Below are 18,266 nucleotides of genomic sequence, written 5' to 3' on the forward strand. Positions count from 1 at the left end.
TCCCTCCCTCCCTCCCTCCCTCCCTCCCTCCCTCCCTCCCTCCCTCCCTCCCTCCCTCCCTCCCTCCCTCCCTCCCTCCCTCCCTCCCTCCCTCCCTCCCTCCCTCCCTCCCTCCCTCCCTCCCTCCGTCCCTCCGTCCCTCCGTCCCTCCCTCCTCCTATCTCTGTCCTCCAGGAGACAGTGCTCTAGTGACCAGCTCCCTCAGAGCAGCAGGGCCCGTCTCTGGGCTCTGGCTCTCAGTGTTAACGCGTTCCGGAGTTCCAGAATGTACGCCCAGAGCTCCATGCGTTCCGTACGTTCTGCTAGGAGTGGTCTGACCCGCTGTGAGAGACAGAAAACAGACTCCGTACAGTGAAAGGGTGCCACAGTCGCAGCCTGTTGTGTTTTTGTTCGTTTTTTTGTATCCGCATGTTGATGATCCCTAAAGGCTTCTGTCTGGATGTGGGTTCAGAACTAGCCTGAATTCAGTCTGTTGGACTTTGACCATGAGAGAGCCAAAGTGAAGCTACCTTCACCCACCGCTCTGCTGGAGGTTCCCTCAGCTCTCCTGACCTGCTGAAGATCACTGAGTTGACCATCAGAGGATGGCTTGTGGGGAAATGCGAGGTGTGTGATTGGCCAATGTTGGACAGGAGTGTAAGCAGGATCGTAACACAGTGTCTTGATACAGGTGTCCAGGCGATAAGTTGTCCCAGGGTATGAATGTCTTCATAAACCCTTATCTGATTACCACCAACGCCACCATCTTCCTGCTGCAAACGGGAAGTGCTTCTGCCCCACAGACCCTAGCAGGAAGAAGAACATTCTCTCTCCTTTTGATAGTTCAAATCTGCATGTCTGACTCTTGTTTGTGTAACTGAAAAACGGTCTGTGTAGATCTGATGGCAGGTGCAGAAGGGCTTGTGCCCCTTTCAGAACTGCAGACTTGGATACTCGTTCAGAGACTGTGTGTGTCTGTGTGTGCACGTATGTGTGTGTGTGTGGATTAGTGTGAGTGTATGTGTGTGTGTGTGTGTGTTTGAACTGCAGACTGAATGTGTGCCGGTCTCTCCTGAGAGCCTATTGTACTTAAACATTCCACAGAGAAAGGTCGGTTCGTTTTAGTCATGATTGATTGGTTGATTGATTGGTTGGTTGATTGATGAAGGATGCAGGATGGAGTGTGTGTTCATCCACATGTGTGTATCTAACAACTGTGGTAAAATATGATTTAATCTATGTTTTTTTTCCATTATTATTATTATTATAAAAAAAATACTCTTTTTTTACACAACATTGCACCAAGTCTTCAAAAATATTTTTTACTCATAATGCCAATGGATGCAAGTGTTTCTGTAGCTGTGGTTTGGTGGCCACACGTCACTCAACATTCACAAATCTTCTCCTTTTGGCCAGTATTGACGCACAGTTTCTACACTCCGATTTGAAGTTCTTAACCATAATTTATTATCTGCATTACTTAATGCTTTTCCATATTTTCATATATCGATGGACGTGGTTTGAAACGAACCAACGTTGGCTGACTGAGCAGTTTTATGTACCGTGTCTCAATGTAAACTTGTATGTGTCCTTTTTATTTGCACTGTCGTGGTGCTCGCTGTGTTCGGCTCCTCGCGAAGAAGGATCTCAGACGTTTGACTCGCGTCTCGATCTCACCGAGACGGTAGCGTGTAGAAAGATCGAGGCATTAAGATGATTCCGACGAAACCACTGCCCGTTTATGCCATGACGATTTGCCACAACACATGTACCAGACGTCTTTCTGACTGTCGAGCTCGAGCAGTCGGTCACGGACTCATTACATACAGTCATGCCTCTTAGGACAGACTCCCCATGAAGACCAGGAGCTGGTCCTCAACTGGCTCTTCCTGGTCGTGGTTTCCATGGAAGCAAGGGACCAGGAAACAGGCCTTCCTGTGGGATTTTCCGGTGACCGTCTCGTGTGACACCAGCGGGAATATAAAATGGCCGCCAAGAGGACATAGAACTGACTGACTTGAATGAGTGCAGATGATAAAAACATGTTTGGTGATCGATACTTAACCACATTCGTTCTGCCTTGGACTGTTGTATATCTGTCTGTCCCTGTCGAAGAAACGGTTCCTATAAGTCATACTGTAGCTAGAAAGCTTCATCTGTTTTCCTTCCTCACTGTCTTGAGTCTTCAACATCCTAGAGATGTGCTTACTGTAAACTTCGTACCTGTTAATTTGGGGAACAAAAAAAGATGTCAGAACTGTACAAATGAAAGTTAAATAAATAGATGAACCCTTGAACCCTCTGTGTGAAGTTGTGACATCCTTCATGTTTGTTCAAGAAAGTCACAGTTTGGGTCTAACTTTGGGTCTACTTGACACGAATGTTCTTGAAGATTTGGTCAAAGTGTACCGTTTAAGGAGTTATAGTTAAATAAACCCAGTTATCATCCTCCACAAGAGATCACCTGGGATGAAGGAAAGCATTTGTAAATGAAGAGAAAAGCTTTTGTTTGATGTGATGATGATTGGCCTGTGAAGAGAATAGACATTGCTCCCTCTTGAACCTCGAGTCTCCTGTATTATCTCAGCAAGTACACACCAGAGAGAGACAGCAGGGAGACTCATTCGTACTGAATCCCAACACAGCAACCCAACCGGCACACGATTCATTCACAGATAATCTTTAATAAAATAATGTATACAAAAGTGTGCGAGTAAGGGCAGCATTCAGACACATTCAGAAACTCAAAGCAATACCACATAAATATCTTACAAACAGTTCACAGGACAATAGATGAGATGAGGAAGAGAAGGTGAGAGAGAGGGTATGTCAGGGTCAGGGGTCGCCCGCCCTGCTCAGTGGTCCTTCCCTCGGGGTTCGGTGGTTTTGCTCAAGGTCCCCGTCTCTTTCTTCAGCACGCTGAGCAGAGTCTGGGAGCTCTCCAGGATCTGCAGAACACAGCAGAGTGACAGCACAGTTAGAGCAGAGTCTGGGAGCTCTCCAGGATCTGCAGAACACAGCAGAGTTACAGCACAGTTACAGCAAGTCTGGAAGCTCTCCAGGATCTGCAGAACACAGCAGAGTTACAGCACAGTTACAGCAGAGTCTGGGAGCTCTCCAGGATCTGCAGAACACAGCAGAGTGACAGCACAGTTACATCAGAGTTACAGCAAAGTTACAGCGTGTTCTGATCCTGGATCTCCTGCTGGACTTCCTGTATACACCACGTGTAAACGTGACCCTGCAGGCTGGGGGGTCGCAGGGGCTGTTGTCTTTAATCAGGGCAGCCTGGAGGGGGTTTACTGTGAGCTGGAGGGAGGTATGGAGTCTGGAGCACAGATAACATCCTGTCCTGTGTGTGTGTGTGTGTGTGCGTATTAACATCCTCCTGTGTGTGTGTGTGTGTCTGCAAGGGATGTTGGTAAAATAATAAACCACCAGTGTATTAGTTTGTGTTCCTGTAGCGAGGCGAGTGTGCCAACCTTCATGTAGGCCGCCTCCGTTTCTGCGATGGTGCGGTCGAAGTCAGCGCGGGCGGTGAGGCGGCGGGCAAGGCTCTCGTTGACGCGGCTCAGCTTCTCCGTGAGGACGCGGACGTCGTGCTGCAGACGAGTCTTCTCCTCCTCCTCTTGCTGGATCTGACGGTTCAGCTCGTCACGCTTGGAGCACAGCTCCTCGATACCTTGGGGAGCGGGGGGAGGACAGGGGAGCGGGGAGGTGGGGGAACAGGACAGAGGGGGGGGTCACTCAAGTCTGGAGACTGATGGTCTTTGCACAACAAAATAATTTACTGTATGTAGATTTGTCCTATATGTATCAACATATACACACCAGTATATGAATTTCATTTTTGTCTTTTGACTATTTTAACATACAACCAGGAGGGAGTGTGTGTTTCATGTGACCAGGGTCATGTTTATGTCCTCAGCTTGTTGATTCAGCTCATTCCACCCGGCCTGTGATGGATGAAGAATGCGTGTGCCTGTGATGGATGAATAGTGCGTGTGCCTGTGATGGATGAATAGTGCGTGTGCCTGACAGCCAGCGAGGAACCCAATCACACATGAATGAAACACCAGCGTCACGGTCCCTTCTAATCTGAACGACCAGGACACCACTGTCTCAGAACACACCCATGGAACCATTTGTTGCAATTGCTGAATCCTTGATTTTTTATGTATTTTATATATGCAATTTGTTTGTCACTTTGGATGAAATAGTCTGCTGAATAAATACTGTAACGTAAAAATATAAACTGAGATCAGTGCAGAGATTTGAAGTCATTGGAGTTGAGTGACCTCATGCAGTGTAGGCGAGGCCTTAAATCAAACCATAAATTCTATCATTCCAAAGCCCCTCTGGCATTAAATCTATCAAAACCATAAATATTGAACCTCCATTTACGGGTTTGAAACTTACTACCCGATACCGCTACCCTATTATAAAAATAGTCGTCAAATAAAATAAAATGTTTATTGTATAGCCTAGTCCTTATTACAGAGAGCTTCACAAATAGCCTTAGTAAACCTGGCATCTTATTTCAATAATTTCAATTTCAAATCAGATGAAACTATCCCCAGACATATTGTGTGTTTTTAGACTGGAACACGGTTACACAGCATTGCTTGCCAAATACAAGCTTTAGTACACAAGCAGAATGTCAAGCCTTGATTTACAGCTCTGATGCCGGAGGTTTTGATGGCGTTGCTGTAACCCAGTGAATTATTGTCTTTTCCGTTTTGTGCCAAATATGCAGCCTACAACAGTCACATAACGCCCAACCTATGTTCTCAGTCTGGGTCACAGTAAGCAGGCAAGGCATGGTGCTACAAGAAGCCTGGAACATTCTAATCCTGTTCACAAATACATCCGATAGGGAAATGCTACTGTTGATGGAACACTACAGGCTGTGGATGACAGTGGAAACCGCCTGATACTGAGGTTCCTAGTTATAGAATCAAAGCATTAGAAGGTAAAGATAGCTTCAAGACAGACCTGTGTTCCAAGTAGGCCATGTATTTATGGGTTAATCAGATTGCGTATACGGCTGGCTATAGCCTCGCCATACCAGCCAAAAAAGGCAGGTCAAAAATCAAGGATGAAACGTAAAGACAGGCAAAAGGTCACGTGTCATCAAAAAGGAAAACCACAATTCGAATGTATGCTAGAAGTAGTAAGTAACTGTTCTACATCAACATGTCCTAACGATAATTCGAGGTACATACCGGGAGTTCAGAAAATGTCAAGTCTAATCCTACCGATTTATCTACTAGAATTCGATACTTACATTTTACAAGTTCATTGTTGTAGGTCTGTAGAGCTGCTCCTTGTTGGGTCATGTTGTTAAGTTTACACGGTTTGGCAACTTTTCGAGTCACTTGCCCGCGCACATGCACCTCTTTTTTGTTGAGTTGGCTAGCGCTATTTTCTACAATAACAGAGGTAACTGGTGAAATTCTATGAAAATGTTTTCCCTTGGGCAAATCAGTTAACGTGCAGGCTCCTTAGAGCAAAGATTGATACAAACCAAGTCAGTAGCTGTATGCTCAATGCTTCAAACTCCCTCCATTTAGCTCGTTTCTACGACAACTTACAAACTGTCACAAACACTTCCGCCACAATACAACGTCACTAACATGCGACATTATACCTCAACTACAGCGCGATAACTTCAGGGCTTCAAATGACATTTTACAAATTCTACACATAGATTAGCCACAGTTTATTCGTGCTACATCGATTCAATAATATGTGCGTGTGAAATTACTTAAATAAGTACATTGTCCTTTCTCGTACCGAACCTTTTTGGTCAATATTTGGTCAAAAGGAATGGACTCGACTGAGATGCAATTCGCTGTTCCACAGGGGCTCCCCTTGGCCTGGGACACCGTCACTGCCACCCTGGTGAGTAACGTTATCATAGCAACACCATCAATAACGCAGTGGCTAGTAAATACAGACTGTCTCATCACTCTGACCACCGAAATACTGTTAGAACTCTGCACTTCTGATCCTTGACCTTCTGCTGGACTTTCCAGATGCTCTATTTGTACGCCGCTTTGTATGACAGCGTCCGCTGAGTAAAATGTAATGTAATGCCTGTAGCCTACATATATACTGTTCTGCCGAGGCATAGTGTCGTCCGTTATTAAAATGTTAATGATCACCATTAACATTTGAACGCAATCGTTGCAGATCTAACCTGTTTACTTTCTGGGCTACATACAATAGCTACGTTGTGGTTGTTTTCGACTGCAGGTGTCTCCGGTGTCGAGTGATGTCCCGATGTGTGACGGGTCTCTCTCCGAGTCGCTAGCCCTGCTCTGCTCCAGCGGACTGGGCCACTTCTTGGAGGGCTGGCTACTGGAGACCCTACAGGTGCGTCTGACGACCGCGGTGGCGCCCGAGTTCTGGACGGGGCTCAGGCTGTCGGAAACGGAGCCAGATGAGAGAGGCAGAGCCCGCGTTCTGCTCGGGGCTTTCCGTACCCTGCAGGAGAGACTGGAACCATTTCTGGGTAGGCACCCGATCACACGGATACCTTTACAGAAGTATTACATTAAGCAGAAGATTGTTTTGATCCCAAGCAAGGTACAGAACAGGTGGGATTTGAACCTGCGTCCTCCCTCTCTCCTCTAGGGGGGCTGGAGAGGCTGGGCGGCTGGCAGGACGAGGCCAGGGGCGGGCTGTGTGGGCCGGGGGCCCGGGGCCTCAGAGAGAGGGCCTTCTCCGTCATCAGGGCCACGCTCCTGTTCTCCCCCTCCGCCCAGCTGCAGGAGCGGGTTCTGGAGTTCTACAGCAGAACCTTCTCTGTCCACATGAACTGGGAGGGGGAGGGCGGGGCTGGGGCCGGGGCCGTGGCCGGGGCCGGGGCCGGGCCGGGGGAGGCTGTGGACGAGGGGGCCGGGGGCCCAGAGGGGAGGCTGTGTCCAGGCTGTGCCGTGCCCCCCCAGCAGTGCTGGTGTCAGGAAGCCATGGAGTGTCTTCAGCAGCTTCGACTCATACTGTGAGTGGAGAGGACAGCCGGCCTGGAGCTGGATGTTACGCTGGTGTGGTGGTGTGGTACACCAGACAAGCTGTGTGTGTATCCGTGTGTGTGTCTATCTGTGTGTCTATGTATCTGTGTGTGTGTGTGTGTGTACCTGTGTGTGTGTGTATCTGTGTGTGTGTGTGTGACGGCTCTGTCTTTGCAGCTCCAGGCTGCAGCTGCTGGACAGGGTGAGCTCCGAGGCCGTCACCTCCATCCTGCACCAGCTGATCGAGCAGAGGACTGAGCAGCACTGCAGGGGCGAGCACGAGAGCTCCTTCCTGCTCGACTTCCAGGAGGTTAGAGCACCACAGTTCCTTCCTGTTTAACTTCCAGGAAGTAGGAGTACCACAGTTCCTTCCTGTTTAACTTCCAAGAAGTAGGAGTACCACAGCTCCTTCCTGTTTAACTTCCAAGAAGTAGGAGTACCACAGCTCCTTCCTGTTTAACTTCCAGGAAGTAGGAGTTCTTTGTTACTCAATGTAGTAACTGTCCTCCTTAAGCTTAACTGCTCATGTTCATGCCTCATTTCACCTGTTACAAGAGAGACCATGATGATTTGAACATTTCAGTTTGCACTCTCCTCTCCTCCTAGTGGTTGGAGCTGGTGCTGGGCTGGCTCAGTAGAGTGTTTTCTAGTGATGGGATTGGAGCAGCCCCCGGCGTGGGCGGGGCCAGCGAGGGGGCGGGGCCTGCAAACTCGTCGCTGCAGCGCTGGCGATGTCACATGCACCAGTTCTTCTGCAGGATCTATGTCAACATGAGGATCGAGGAGCTCTTCAGCATCATCAGAGGTGAGATGCTCTCGGTCTCGCCACCACGGAACCTTCCAGATGCTCCATCCTTACGTCTCATTTTATGTCTATATGCACTATTTCTATGTCGCTTTGGCTAAAAGCTTCTGTTCAGTGGGTAAAATATGAAATGGAATGTAATTAAGGGTTATTCTGATCAGTGTAATTTGTTACTTTTATGTACAGGGATCAGAGAGGTTTGTGTTTTTACCACCTCCTGAAGTATTGTTTCGTGTGCCGTTTGTCAGATTTCCCTGAGTCAAAGCCCGCCATAGAAGACCTGAAGTTCTGTCTGGAACGAACCAATCAGAGGCAGCAGCTCCTCACCTCCCTCAAATCAGCTTTTGAGACCCGCCTCCTCCACCCAGGTCCGTGGTTCTATTGGTGTAACTCAGGAGCGATGACACAAAAGCACCAATGGTGGCTGAGAAGTGGAGGGGCTCATTTGCATTTAAAGGAACAGTGCAGTGTAACGTGACGGCTGTCTCCCCGCAGGCGTCCACACCTCTGACATCATCACCGTGTACATCTCAGCTATCAAGGCCCTGAGAGAGCTGGACCCCTCCATGGTCATCCTGCAGGTCGCCTGTCAACCCATACGCAAGTACCTCCGGTGAGAGAGAGAGAGAGAGAGGGGGAGAGAGGGGGGGTAGAGAAAGAGGGGGGAGAGAGAGGGGGGGAGAGAGAGAGAGAGAGAGAGAGAGAGAGAGGAGAGACGCAAGTACCTATGGTGAGCCCCTGAAGGGAAACCCCACGTCTTATTCCTTCAGCCAAAGCTTTCATACAAAGCAATGTACTAAACAGTGTTCTGATGTTACGATGGGCAAAGCGGAGGGATGCTCTGTGTTTATGGTCGACAGGGTTAAATAGAGGAAGGATGAGACACATCTGATGATTACCCTCTGGGAGGAGGAGGGGAGGAGAAGAGAGGAGAGAAGGAGGAGGGGAGGAGAAGAGAGGAGGGGAGGAGAAGAGAGGAGAGAAGGAGGAGGGGAGGAGAAGAGAGGAGGGGAGGAGAAGAGAGGAGGAGGGGATGAGAAGAGAGGAGAGGAGGAGGAGGGGAGGAGAAGAGAGGAGGAATAGGGGAGGAGAAGAGAGGAGAGGAGGAATAGGGGAGGAGAAGAGAGGAGGAATAAGGGAGGCGAAGAGAGGAGAGGAGGAATAGGGGAGGAGAAGAGAGGAGAGGAGGAATAGGGGAGGAGAAGAGAGGAGAAGAGGAATAGGGGAGGAGAAGAGAGGAGAGGAGGAAGAGGGGAGGAGAAGAGAGAGGAAGAGAAGAGGAGGAAGAGAAGAGGAGGAAGAGGGGAGGAGATGAGAGGAGGAGGAGGAATAGGGGAGGAGAAGAGAGAGGAAGAGAAGAGGAGGAAGAGGGGAGGAGATGAGAGAAGGAGGAGGAATAGGGGAGGAGAAGAGAGAGGAAGAGAAGAGGAGGAAGAGGGGAGGAGATGAGAGGAGGAGGAGGAATAGGGGAAGAGAAGAGAGAGGAAGAGAAGAGGAGGAAGAGAAGAGGAGGAAGAGGGGAGGAGATGAGAGGAGGAGGAGTAAGAGAATGAGGAGGGGAGTTTAAATTAGCTTTTGCATGATTTGTGGTTAAAAACAGACATGGGGACCAGCTGTGTCTGTTGGGTGGCGAGTGTCCTGTGCGAGCGTTGTCATGGTGATAACAGTGTTTCCTGTGCGAGCGTTGTCATGGTGATAACAGTGTTTCCTGTGCGAGCGTTGTCATGGTAATAACGGTGTTTGGTTGCCAGGACGCGGGAAGACACGGTACGCCAGATCGTGGCCAGTCTCACCGGGGACGCCGAGGGCTGTAGCGACCTGGCCAATGAGCTGTCCCGGGCCGACCCCGTTACCTTGGAGACCCAGGACAGCGAGGACGAGGGCAGCGACCCCGAGGAGTGGATCCCTGACCCCACCGACGCAGTGACCGGTCAGACAACACACACACTACTGACACACACACACTACTGACACACACACACTACTGACACACACGCACTACTGACACACACGCACTACTGACACACACGCACTACTGACACACACGCACTACTGACACACACACACACACCGGAGATGGATGCCTTTATAGTTAGATATCGAGATCGATAGATGACAGCCCCATCTCCCCCAGATAAGACAGGCTCCAAGCGTCGCTCCTCTGACATCATCAGCCTGCTGGTCAGCATCTACGGCAGTAAGGAGATCTTCATCGATGAGTACCGTACTGTGCTGGCTGACAGACTGCTGCACCAGCTGGACTACAACACAGTCAGGTATGCACACACACACACACACACACACTCACGTATACACACACACTCTGACACATGCATACATGGTGGTGCTGTGAATGTCATTTCCCCGTGTGTGTGTGTGTGTGTGTGAACAGAGAGATCCGGAACGTGGAGTTGCTGAAGCTGAGGTTTGGCGAGGCTCACATGCACTACTGTGAGGTCATGCTCAAGGTGACCACACTCATGGAACATACACAGAGATGGGAAGTAACAAAGTACAAATACTTTAGTTTTAGGATTTTCTGTTCTCCTTTCCTGTCTCCCTCCTTTCCTTTCACTGTGTGTCAATAAAAAAGTAAACATTTTGTAGTTGAAAACAACATTTCTCCCCCTCTCCTCCCCCTCCCCCCTCTCATCCCCCTCCCCCTCCCTCCTCTCCTCCCCCTCTCCTCCCCCTCCCTCCTCTCTCCAGGATGTGGCTGACTCCCGCAGGATCAACTCCAACATCCGTGAGGAGGAGTCCCGTCTCCCTGAGCAGGAGCGCCCCCCCCTGGTGCTGTCGGCCATGATCCTGTCCTCTGAGTTCTGGCCCTCCCTGAAGGAGGAGAAGATGGAGCTGCCTCCTGCAGCCGCCCAGGCCATGGAGGCCTACACACACCGCTACGAGAAGCTCAAGGTACACACACACACACACACACACACACACACCGCTACGAGAAGCTCAAGGCACACACACACACACACACCGCTACGAGAAGCTCAAGGTACACACACACACCGCTACGAGAAGCTCAAGGCACACACACACACCGCTACGTGAAGCTCAAGGTACACACACACACACTGCTACGAGAAGCTCAAGGTACACACACACACACACGCACACACAACGCTACGAGAAGCTCAAGGTACACACACACACACACACTGCTACCAGAAGCTCAAGGTACACACACACACACACACACTGTTATGAGAAGCTGAAGGTAGACACACACACACACACACACAAACACACCACATTGGGAGGCTAGAATGTTCAGTGTGTTTATCTACCTGTGTGTGTGTGTGTGTGTGTCTCTACGCGTGTGTGTTCCCAGGCCATGAGGACGCTGAGCTGGAAGCCCCACCTGGGCTGGGTGACGCTGGACCTGGAGCTGGAGGACCGAACCCTCAGCAACCTCACTGTGTCCCCCATCCATGCCACCATCATCACCCTGTTCCAGGACAAGAGTGAGGAGGGAGGGAGGGAGGGAGGGAGGGAGGGAGGGAGGGAGGGAGGGAGGGAGGGAGGGAGGGAGGGAGGGAGGGAGGGAGGGAGGGAGGGAGGGAGGGAGGGAGGGAGGGAGGGAGGGAGGGAGGGAGGGAGGGGGGGGGGGGGAGGGGGGGAGGGGAAAGTAGGAGGGAGGGAAGGGAAAGGAGGGGGAGGGAGGGGCAATCCTACTATTCCTATCAACCATACTAACGATGGTCCTCCCAGCCCCAGTAACCCCCCCCCCCCTCCCCAGGTGTGTGGAGCCTGGAGGAGCTGAGCGCGGCGGTGGGCGTGCCCCAGGAGACGGTGCGCAGGAAGCTGGGCCTGTGGCAGCAGCAGGGGGTCCTGAGGGAGGAGGCTGGGGGGAGGTACAGCGTCCTGGAGACCAGCTGCTCCCGGGAGAGACCGGAGAGACCGGTCATGCTGATGGACAGTGACGAGGAGGGAGACTCCAACACCACCACCCAGTCTGAGCAGAGGGAGGAGAAGCTGCAGGTGGGGGTCATACACATACATACACACACACAGGAAGTACACACACACATACACACACACACACACACACACACACAGGAAGTACACACACGCATTGACATGCAAACACACACAGTCTATTCTAGATGTCCAAGTATTAGTAATCTAATAATCCCTCCCCCCCCCTCCCCTCTTCTCTCTTCCCCTCCTCTCCTCCTCCCCTCCTCTCCTCCCCTCCTCCACCTCCCCTCTTCTTTCCTCCCCTCCACCTCCCTTCCTCCTCTCCTCCTCCTCTCCACCTCCTCCCCTCCACCTCCCTTCCTCCTCTCCTCCTCCTCTCCACCTCCTCCCCTCCACCTCCCTTCCTCCTCTCCTCCCCCTCCCTTACCCATCCTCCCATGCTGGGCAGTTGTTTTGGGCCTATATCCATGCCATGCTGACCAACCTGGAGAGCATGACGCTGGAGCGGATCCACTCCATGCTGCGCATGTTCGTGGCCACGGGGCCTGTCATCACGGAGATGGACGTGAACGAGCTGGAGTCCTTCCTGGAGAGGAAGGTGAGGGAACACCAGCTCATCGTATCCTCTGGAGTTTACAGGCTCCCCAAGACCTCCAGCTGAGGAGGGGGGGGGGAGAAAACAGAGAGAAGAATGAAACATTGGATGTCCACTCTGAAAGCGAAAGGAAATGCTTTATTTGGATATTGGACATGACGCTGGCCACATGTTCAAAGCTGAACTTATTTGCCGGGAAGCTGGTTGAAAGCGGCAACATAAACATTTCAGAATTCAGTCTACCTTCTCATAACCTCATGTTACAAAGCGACTCACTGCTGACCTCTAGCGGTTGATTGTGAGAGAGGCACTGGCGGTAAATGGAAAATCAGTCATTCATCACATTTTGATTGTTATGGGCCATAGCGTTTTTTTGTTTATTCTCAATAAACTGTTGGAGTTCTTAACTTCAGACCTTGAATGTTGAATTATTTAACACTGATAGTCAATGCTCTGTTTTCAAAATTCACACTTCCCAATGGAGCAATTTCAAATTATTATTTTCAAACTCCTGTACATTGTTTGGTTTGTTTAGCGGCACCACGTGCATGACACTATTCGTGATCTTCACACTTCGGGTGTTTCCGGGCACAAATACGAGGCGCACACGGTTGTCTGTTGCGGTCAAAAGGTCCGGCTGTTGTTTTTACACCGAAGACAGGGGGCGCCTCGCGCCCGTGTATGAGGGTGTGTAGGATGACGCGTGGGGGTTGTACTGAAGGTTGCAGAGATTTAAGTTCCAGTCATCTGGATGGATGTTATCACTCTCAGACTGGAGACTGGGATTGTCAGCACGCGAAGTATTCGAGCCCGTAAAAACACTGATGGGGACTAGAAGCAGGCACGCGCAGTACAGGACACCTGACACAACTGGACTAACTTTGATATTTAATTAGAGTTGGATAACTTGGTGTTTCTGAAAGCTTACATCCTACCAACCCCCAAAAACGTATGATTTGGTTTCAGGCTTGTGCGTCTTGCCACGCTCAGTCTCCAGGTGAACTCGCGCAACTGTTCCTTTTCCTGGATTCTTTGTGAACTGCGGATTTCAGTAATGGGATATAAAACGGAACTTGGATACTGCTTCTTTGTGGTAGTGTTTTACTCCCTTATATCACGATGTCGACCAAGTACGGGCACGAACATCACAGTTGCGGTGATGCTTCCCGAAAATTACCACAAGTATCCGTGGGCTTTGGCGCGAGCATTCCCTGCAATCCTTATGGCTCACGAAAATCTTCATAAGAAGCATGGGCTTCTTATTGGTCATCATTTTAACATCTTGAATTTCAGCACGGAGGATCAAACCGGTATGTGCGCAGAGAACAAGGCACAGATAATTGCGGTGGATACCAAACTTTATAATAAACCAGACGCTTTCTTTGGACCCGGGTGTGTGTACTCCGTTGCCTCCGTTGGAAGATTTGCGTCTCATTGGAAACTTCCATTGATAACTGCGGGTGGACCAGCCTGGGGATTTGACATGGGAGAGGAATTCAAAACTATTGTGCGCACGGGACCATCGACAACAAAACTGGGAGACTTTGCCAACGCTCTTCACGCGCACTTTAATTGGACCAGTCGCGCAATACTAACATACTACGACTTAAAACAAGACCACCGACCATATTACTTCCTTTCCGAAGGAATTTATGTGAATTTAAAGGCTGAAAATATCACAGTGGAAGCATTGCCGTATCAAGACCCACCTACATTCGATTATAAAGAGATAATTACTTTCATGAAAGACAGCGGAAGAAGTAAGTCATGAGTGTCGCCACAGATATGAACGCATGTTGCCATGGAACTGCGGTGGGCTGTCAATCACTATGATTATCATGAGCTTATGAAAGACCATACTGCAGTTTACATATATACATGATATATATATATATATATATATATATATATATATATATATATCATAATTATAAGCAAATAACCAACCGGATAACATAAACATATATAGCCTACATATGATCACAAATAAACAATCACATCTTCTGCGTTTTCGATTAAGGCCATTAGGCCTACATGTAAATGTTCTTTACATTCTTTTTTTACAGAACTGATAAAGAATATAATAGAAACGTCAAAAGAAAGACATTGTTGACTGTGATGCGCATGTGTGTTTAATATATTATTTTCAAAAGCATCGTCTTACTGCCTGCGTGTCTGCGTCTGTCGTCAAGATGTCGAGCGGACCAGACCCTCTTTGAGAACATTTTAGAAAATGAACATTAAATTTATCAAACCTATCTCTCAACACTCTCAACAGATATCTTTAACTAACTAAATACATGAATCAGCCATTGATACAGAAGGAGTCAGTAGCCTACATCATCCTACGAAAATAAAATCACAAAACCATTCACACACTTATATCGAATCGCTGAAATGGCCGTTTCAACGGCCATCAGAAGAACAGTTGGTGTTCAGAAGTTAATCGAGCTCCTCTCTGTAGACCTGTGTTGGCCTCGCGCTCTCTCAGGGATCCAAACCGCACGTCTCTATGTTGCTCTTGGCCTGTCTGACGTCAGCGCCAGGCTAGGTAGGACGCTCTTCTTCAGAATTAAAATATGAAATACGTGTGAGATAAACCTAAAGAGTTGTCATCTTTACCCATCAGGATGGAAACGGCACACTTGCTGTCGTTGGATTAGATTAGAAGTCTATAATCTTCTTTTTAAAATGCGTTTTAAAGGGGACCTCTAACAAGAGACAATAACTGTGTGATGTATCAAGTATTTAACTGCTAACTCAAACATCAGTCTCATCCATTTATTTTTAGAGCTCTCAACTCTGTTTCCAGCAGTGAGATTAACCAACAGTGCAATAAACACACTACTTAATGGATGATTAGAGGACATCAAGGAGAAAAGCCTATTGCATTGTGCCAAACCTCTCTTACAAACCTCCAAGCAGTGGTAGTTTAGTGAGGACTTGTCCAGGCTTGGCAATGGAAGGTGATAGTTTAGTCTGGGCTTGTCCAAACTTGGAGCTCTGGCTATGAGTTCCACTTTGTTCCTGTGATTGTATCACCCAAGTGCTCGGATTCTAGAACATCTTTACTTCTAGAACTACAACCCCTCCAGTTGTAGACTCTAAAACCTTTCCACTCCGAAGCTCTCTGTCTCAGAGGGGTCTCTAGCTACAGTTGATTCCACCAGGGCTGAAGAAATTGTTTACATTTGTAAAACACAGTGAATCAGGCCCAGATGGTGTTAGAGCATAATATTCTAGGTTATTTAATAATATGATAGACTCATCAGGGCAAGAATGACTAATACACAGCTAACGTGTCTAGTACCTGTCTCACAGTATGAATACAATTATGTTTTAAAAAGATTCTTGTCTCAATGCTCAGTGAGGAGAGCAGTGTCAAGTGGTTAGATATTAGGAAGTCACCAAGCTGTGTGTCTGTTGTAGAGCAGCATGTGTGTGTGTTTGTTCCAGACGGGGAACACAGCTGCATAATAGGGATCTGCTTCAACCATCATTACAGAAGGTGGGTTTCCTGTGTGATTCCCCCTGGCACAACTACCATAGAACAAGAGCGGAGGTCGGAGGTCAGAGGGTTTCCTCCTGGTATGATGGAGTCAGTTGAGTCCTGAATGGACGTTGTGTTTGTGGATGATTGTTACTGCAGAAACATTAGGAGATGCTTCATGCAAGACGTAGCTTACCAGGAAGTGTTCTTTTGCAAGTCATTAGAAGCGTCTTGAATGGATTAGAATCTAAAACCACAAAAGTATAGGTGATAATCCCCTTTATAACAGACGATGCAATAAGTGTGTGAGTAAACTCAATCATAAAACAGACACACACACACACACACACAACCTAAACATGATGACGTCTGGCTAATCTCAACCATTAGGCTGAAAATAGCAAAGTGTATTCAGATTCCAGTCATACATATTATTTTGTAGGAGTGCAATCTACAAAGTTTTTCCGTCAGTTAGTCAGTGCGTTAGGTAAACGTTAGTATGAGTCACGAGGGAGAAAGTGCTGCTTTGTTGCAGAGTTGGGAGGCGGGTAGTGTACGTCCTCGAAAGACTGCCTTTAAGTACAAACTAAATGTACAAAACCATGTTGATGTGCGTCGTATTCGCCTCAGACACAGTAGATGCCTACAACGCGGAGGGGGATTGAACTTTAGTCGTGTGTCTTTTTCTGAGTTTGTTTTGGGCTCAGTCCAGGAAGCAGCGAGGCTACCTGGACCAGACGAGAGTCGGTGTCTGAGTGGCGGTCTGTGTCCAGCCTGGTCTGACTCTTCAAGAACTGTCTGCTAGCTGGGAGGACTGGCTGGCCTCTAGCTGCCATCTCTCTGACGGATTTCGCACAGGAAGTAGCAGATGTAGTAACAGGAAGTAGCACTACTAGACAGGCCTCATTAAAACACAGTGGAGTTACGATGCAGAAGGGAGGCCTAATGTTTGTGTGATTACTACGTGAGCTTGCATATGCTGTTTCTCGCCCGAAACTGAGGGTTTATGGCTCTTGACTGTAGGTTTGGAGGTCACAGGTTCCAGTCCCCCCCCCCCCCTCTCTGGTTGAAACCGTCAGCCAAACAAAAACATTGTTTTTTTCTTGATGCTGTGTGACCTTGTTGTTTTTCAGTCGTGTATTTATGTGGTCCGCTTGACACGTTCCTGAGCATCATGAAGCTGGTGCAGAAGGAAATCCCCGACCCCGAGAACTACGCCATCTTCTACCTGGACGTGTTCGCTGAGAGCCTGGCGGAGCTGAAGCCCTGGCAGAACAAGGACCCGCAGTGGGCCGATCCCATCAAGGTCTTCAAGGTTCGAATCCCGTCCTGTGCATCACTGTGGATGAAAGCTGTTATAAGTTGTTCTTTTATACAGAAAACAACAGCAAAAAGAGTCTCCTCTCTGACGAGTTTTTGATTGAGATGTTATAGCTTTTGTGTTACAGCAAAGTAATTGTCAACCTTACAGGGTTTCACAGAAAATTACATTTGGGTTCTTATTTGGCTGTATGCACTAGAATCAGTGGGGCTCCCAAGATAAATGCGTGTACCATGTAGGCTGAGGTATTACTGCAGCGTCTCACGTTTTTTACCCCAGAAACAAATCATAAAGAAGTTGAAGATTTGAATACAGGGTTTTCTCATGATGCTCTGTGAAATCCACCCATGCGTTTCTGGATTCTCATAATTGTTTATAAAGATCTCGTTTTTTGAATTATTAATGCAAAGCAAACTGTGACAGGAAAGGCAGTGAGAGAGAGAGGGAGAGAAGGAGAGAGAGAAAGTGAGAGAGAGGGAGACAGAGAGAGTGGACAGAGAGAGGAAGGGAGAGAGAGAGAGAGAGAGAGAGAGAGAGAGAGAGAGAGAGAGAGAGAGAGAGAGGGAGGGAGGGAGAGAGACAAAGAGAGAGAGACAGAGAGAGGGGACAGAGAGAGGGAGAGAGAGAGAGAGAGACACAGAGAGAGAGACAGAGAGAGACAGAGAGAGAGACAGAGAGAGAGACAGAGACAGACACAGAGACAAAGACAGAGACAAAGAGAGAGAGAGAGAGAGAGAGAGAGAGAGAGAGAGAGAGAGAGAAACAGAGAGAGGAGAGGACATACAGCAGGGTCCAGGCTAGATTCCGACCTTGCGGTAAGGCCTCAGCCTACACGGTACCCTCAGTTGAACCACCTGACTCTCATCCTCCTGCCTGTGTTTCTGTCCCCAGTCTGTGTTTGTGGTGACTCTCATCCTCCTGCCTGTGTTTCTGTCCCCAGTCTGTGTTTGTGGTGACCTACCGCGAGCCTGATGTCCCAGAGTACAAGACCTTCCAGACGGAGCTCCACAAACGAGCCCAGAGAGACTTTGATGTGAACATGGAGCCTTCGCTGGTGAGGCCTTTGAAACCGTGCCGCGGCGCTGCGTTGGAACCGGCAAACTGTGTTTGTTTGTCTGAAAGGATATCACACC

At 48.8% G+C, this 18,266-nt stretch overlaps 3 protein-coding genes across 7 annotated transcripts in view; 2 read left to right on the plus strand and 1 right to left on the minus strand.

Annotated features, from left to right (window-relative positions):
* Positions 1 to 2,643: 2,643 nt before the first annotated feature.
* ssna1 (Sjogren syndrome nuclear autoantigen 1) lies at positions 2,644 to 5,557 on the minus strand. Of its 2 annotated transcripts, none has more exons than XM_084693331.1 (3): positions 5,267 to 5,547; positions 3,462 to 3,661; positions 2,644 to 2,927 (listed from the first exon to the last, which is right to left on the minus strand). In XM_084693331.1, the coding sequence occupies exons 1-3, from the start codon at positions 5,316 to 5,318 to the stop codon at positions 2,835 to 2,837; spliced, it is 345 nt and encodes a 114-aa protein (XP_084549457.1). In that variant the 5' UTR covers positions 5,319 to 5,547; the 3' UTR covers positions 2,644 to 2,834. The 2 variants fall into 2 exon arrangements, with proteins under 2 accessions (XP_084549457.1, XP_084549458.1); XM_084693332.1 differs by lacking the exon at positions 2,644 to 2,927 and adding an exon at positions 3,013 to 3,103 and having other exon boundaries at positions 5,267 to 5,557.
* On the plus strand, positions 5,063 to 12,734 carry anapc2 (anaphase promoting complex subunit 2). 3 transcript variants are annotated; one of them, XM_084693328.1, is made up of 15 exons: positions 5,063 to 5,152; positions 5,845 to 5,883; positions 6,238 to 6,496; positions 6,619 to 6,985; positions 7,173 to 7,305; positions 7,602 to 7,800; positions 8,049 to 8,168; positions 8,296 to 8,413; positions 9,552 to 9,730; positions 9,935 to 10,076; positions 10,193 to 10,268; positions 10,510 to 10,713; positions 11,138 to 11,270; positions 11,546 to 11,787; positions 12,176 to 12,734. In XM_084693328.1, the coding sequence occupies exons 1-15, from the start codon at positions 5,078 to 5,080 to the stop codon at positions 12,386 to 12,388; spliced, it is 2,499 nt and encodes an 832-aa protein (XP_084549454.1). In that variant the 5' UTR covers positions 5,063 to 5,077; the 3' UTR covers positions 12,389 to 12,734. The 3 variants fall into 3 exon arrangements, with proteins under 3 accessions (XP_084549454.1, XP_084549456.1, XP_084549455.1); XM_084693330.1 differs by lacking the exon at positions 5,063 to 5,152 and adding an exon at positions 5,178 to 5,196; XM_084693329.1 differs by lacking the exon at positions 5,063 to 5,152 and having other exon boundaries at positions 5,616 to 5,883.
* Positions 12,735 to 13,100: 366 nt separating this feature from the next.
* npr2 (natriuretic peptide receptor 2) overlaps positions 13,101 to 18,266 on the plus strand; it is a 34,364-nt gene continuing 29,198 nt past the window's right edge. For both annotated transcript variants that reach the window (XR_014750841.1, XM_084693327.1), the window contains exons 1-3: positions 13,101 to 14,082; positions 16,946 to 17,127; positions 18,074 to 18,187. Coding sequence is in view for 1 of the 2 variants with exons in the window: in XM_084693327.1 (XP_084549453.1) it covers positions 13,377 to 14,082; positions 16,946 to 17,127; positions 18,074 to 18,187 (1,002 nt within the window). In the remaining variant the exon portion in view is untranslated. The remainder of the gene's footprint in view (positions 14,083 to 16,945; positions 17,128 to 18,073; positions 18,188 to 18,266) is intronic.

This window comes from Hypomesus nipponensis, chromosome 27 (assembly GCF_054491055.1).
Source record: "Hypomesus nipponensis isolate SF chromosome 27, ASM5449105v1, whole genome shotgun sequence".
In the NCBI taxonomy this organism is placed as follows: domain Eukaryota; kingdom Metazoa; phylum Chordata; class Actinopteri; order Osmeriformes; family Osmeridae; genus Hypomesus; species Hypomesus nipponensis.

Bases quoted from the DNA above. Each gene is read 5' to 3' on its own strand.
- ssna1 (XM_084693331.1), bottom strand. From the start codon at position 5,318: ATGACCCAACAAGGAGCAGCTCTACAGACCTACAACAATGAACTTGTA. The intron at 3,662-5,266 runs GTAAGTATCGAA...CCGCTCCCCAAG, and splicing joins CAACAATGAACTTGTAAAAT to GTATCGAGGAGCTGTGCTCC. The intron at 2,928-3,461 runs GTTGGCACACTC...TGTGTTCTGCAG, and splicing joins CGGAGGCGGCCTACATGAAG to ATCCTGGAGAGCTCCCAGAC.
- anapc2 (XM_084693328.1), top strand. From the start codon at position 5,078: ATGAAACGTAAAGACAGGCAAAAGGTCACGTGTCATCAAAAAGGAAAA. The intron at 8,414-9,551 runs GTGAGAGAGAGA...TTTGGTTGCCAG, and splicing joins CCCATACGCAAGTACCTCCG to GACGCGGGAAGACACGGTAC. The intron at 10,077-10,192 runs GTATGCACACAC...GTGTGTGAACAG, and splicing joins CTGGACTACAACACAGTCAG to AGAGATCCGGAACGTGGAGT.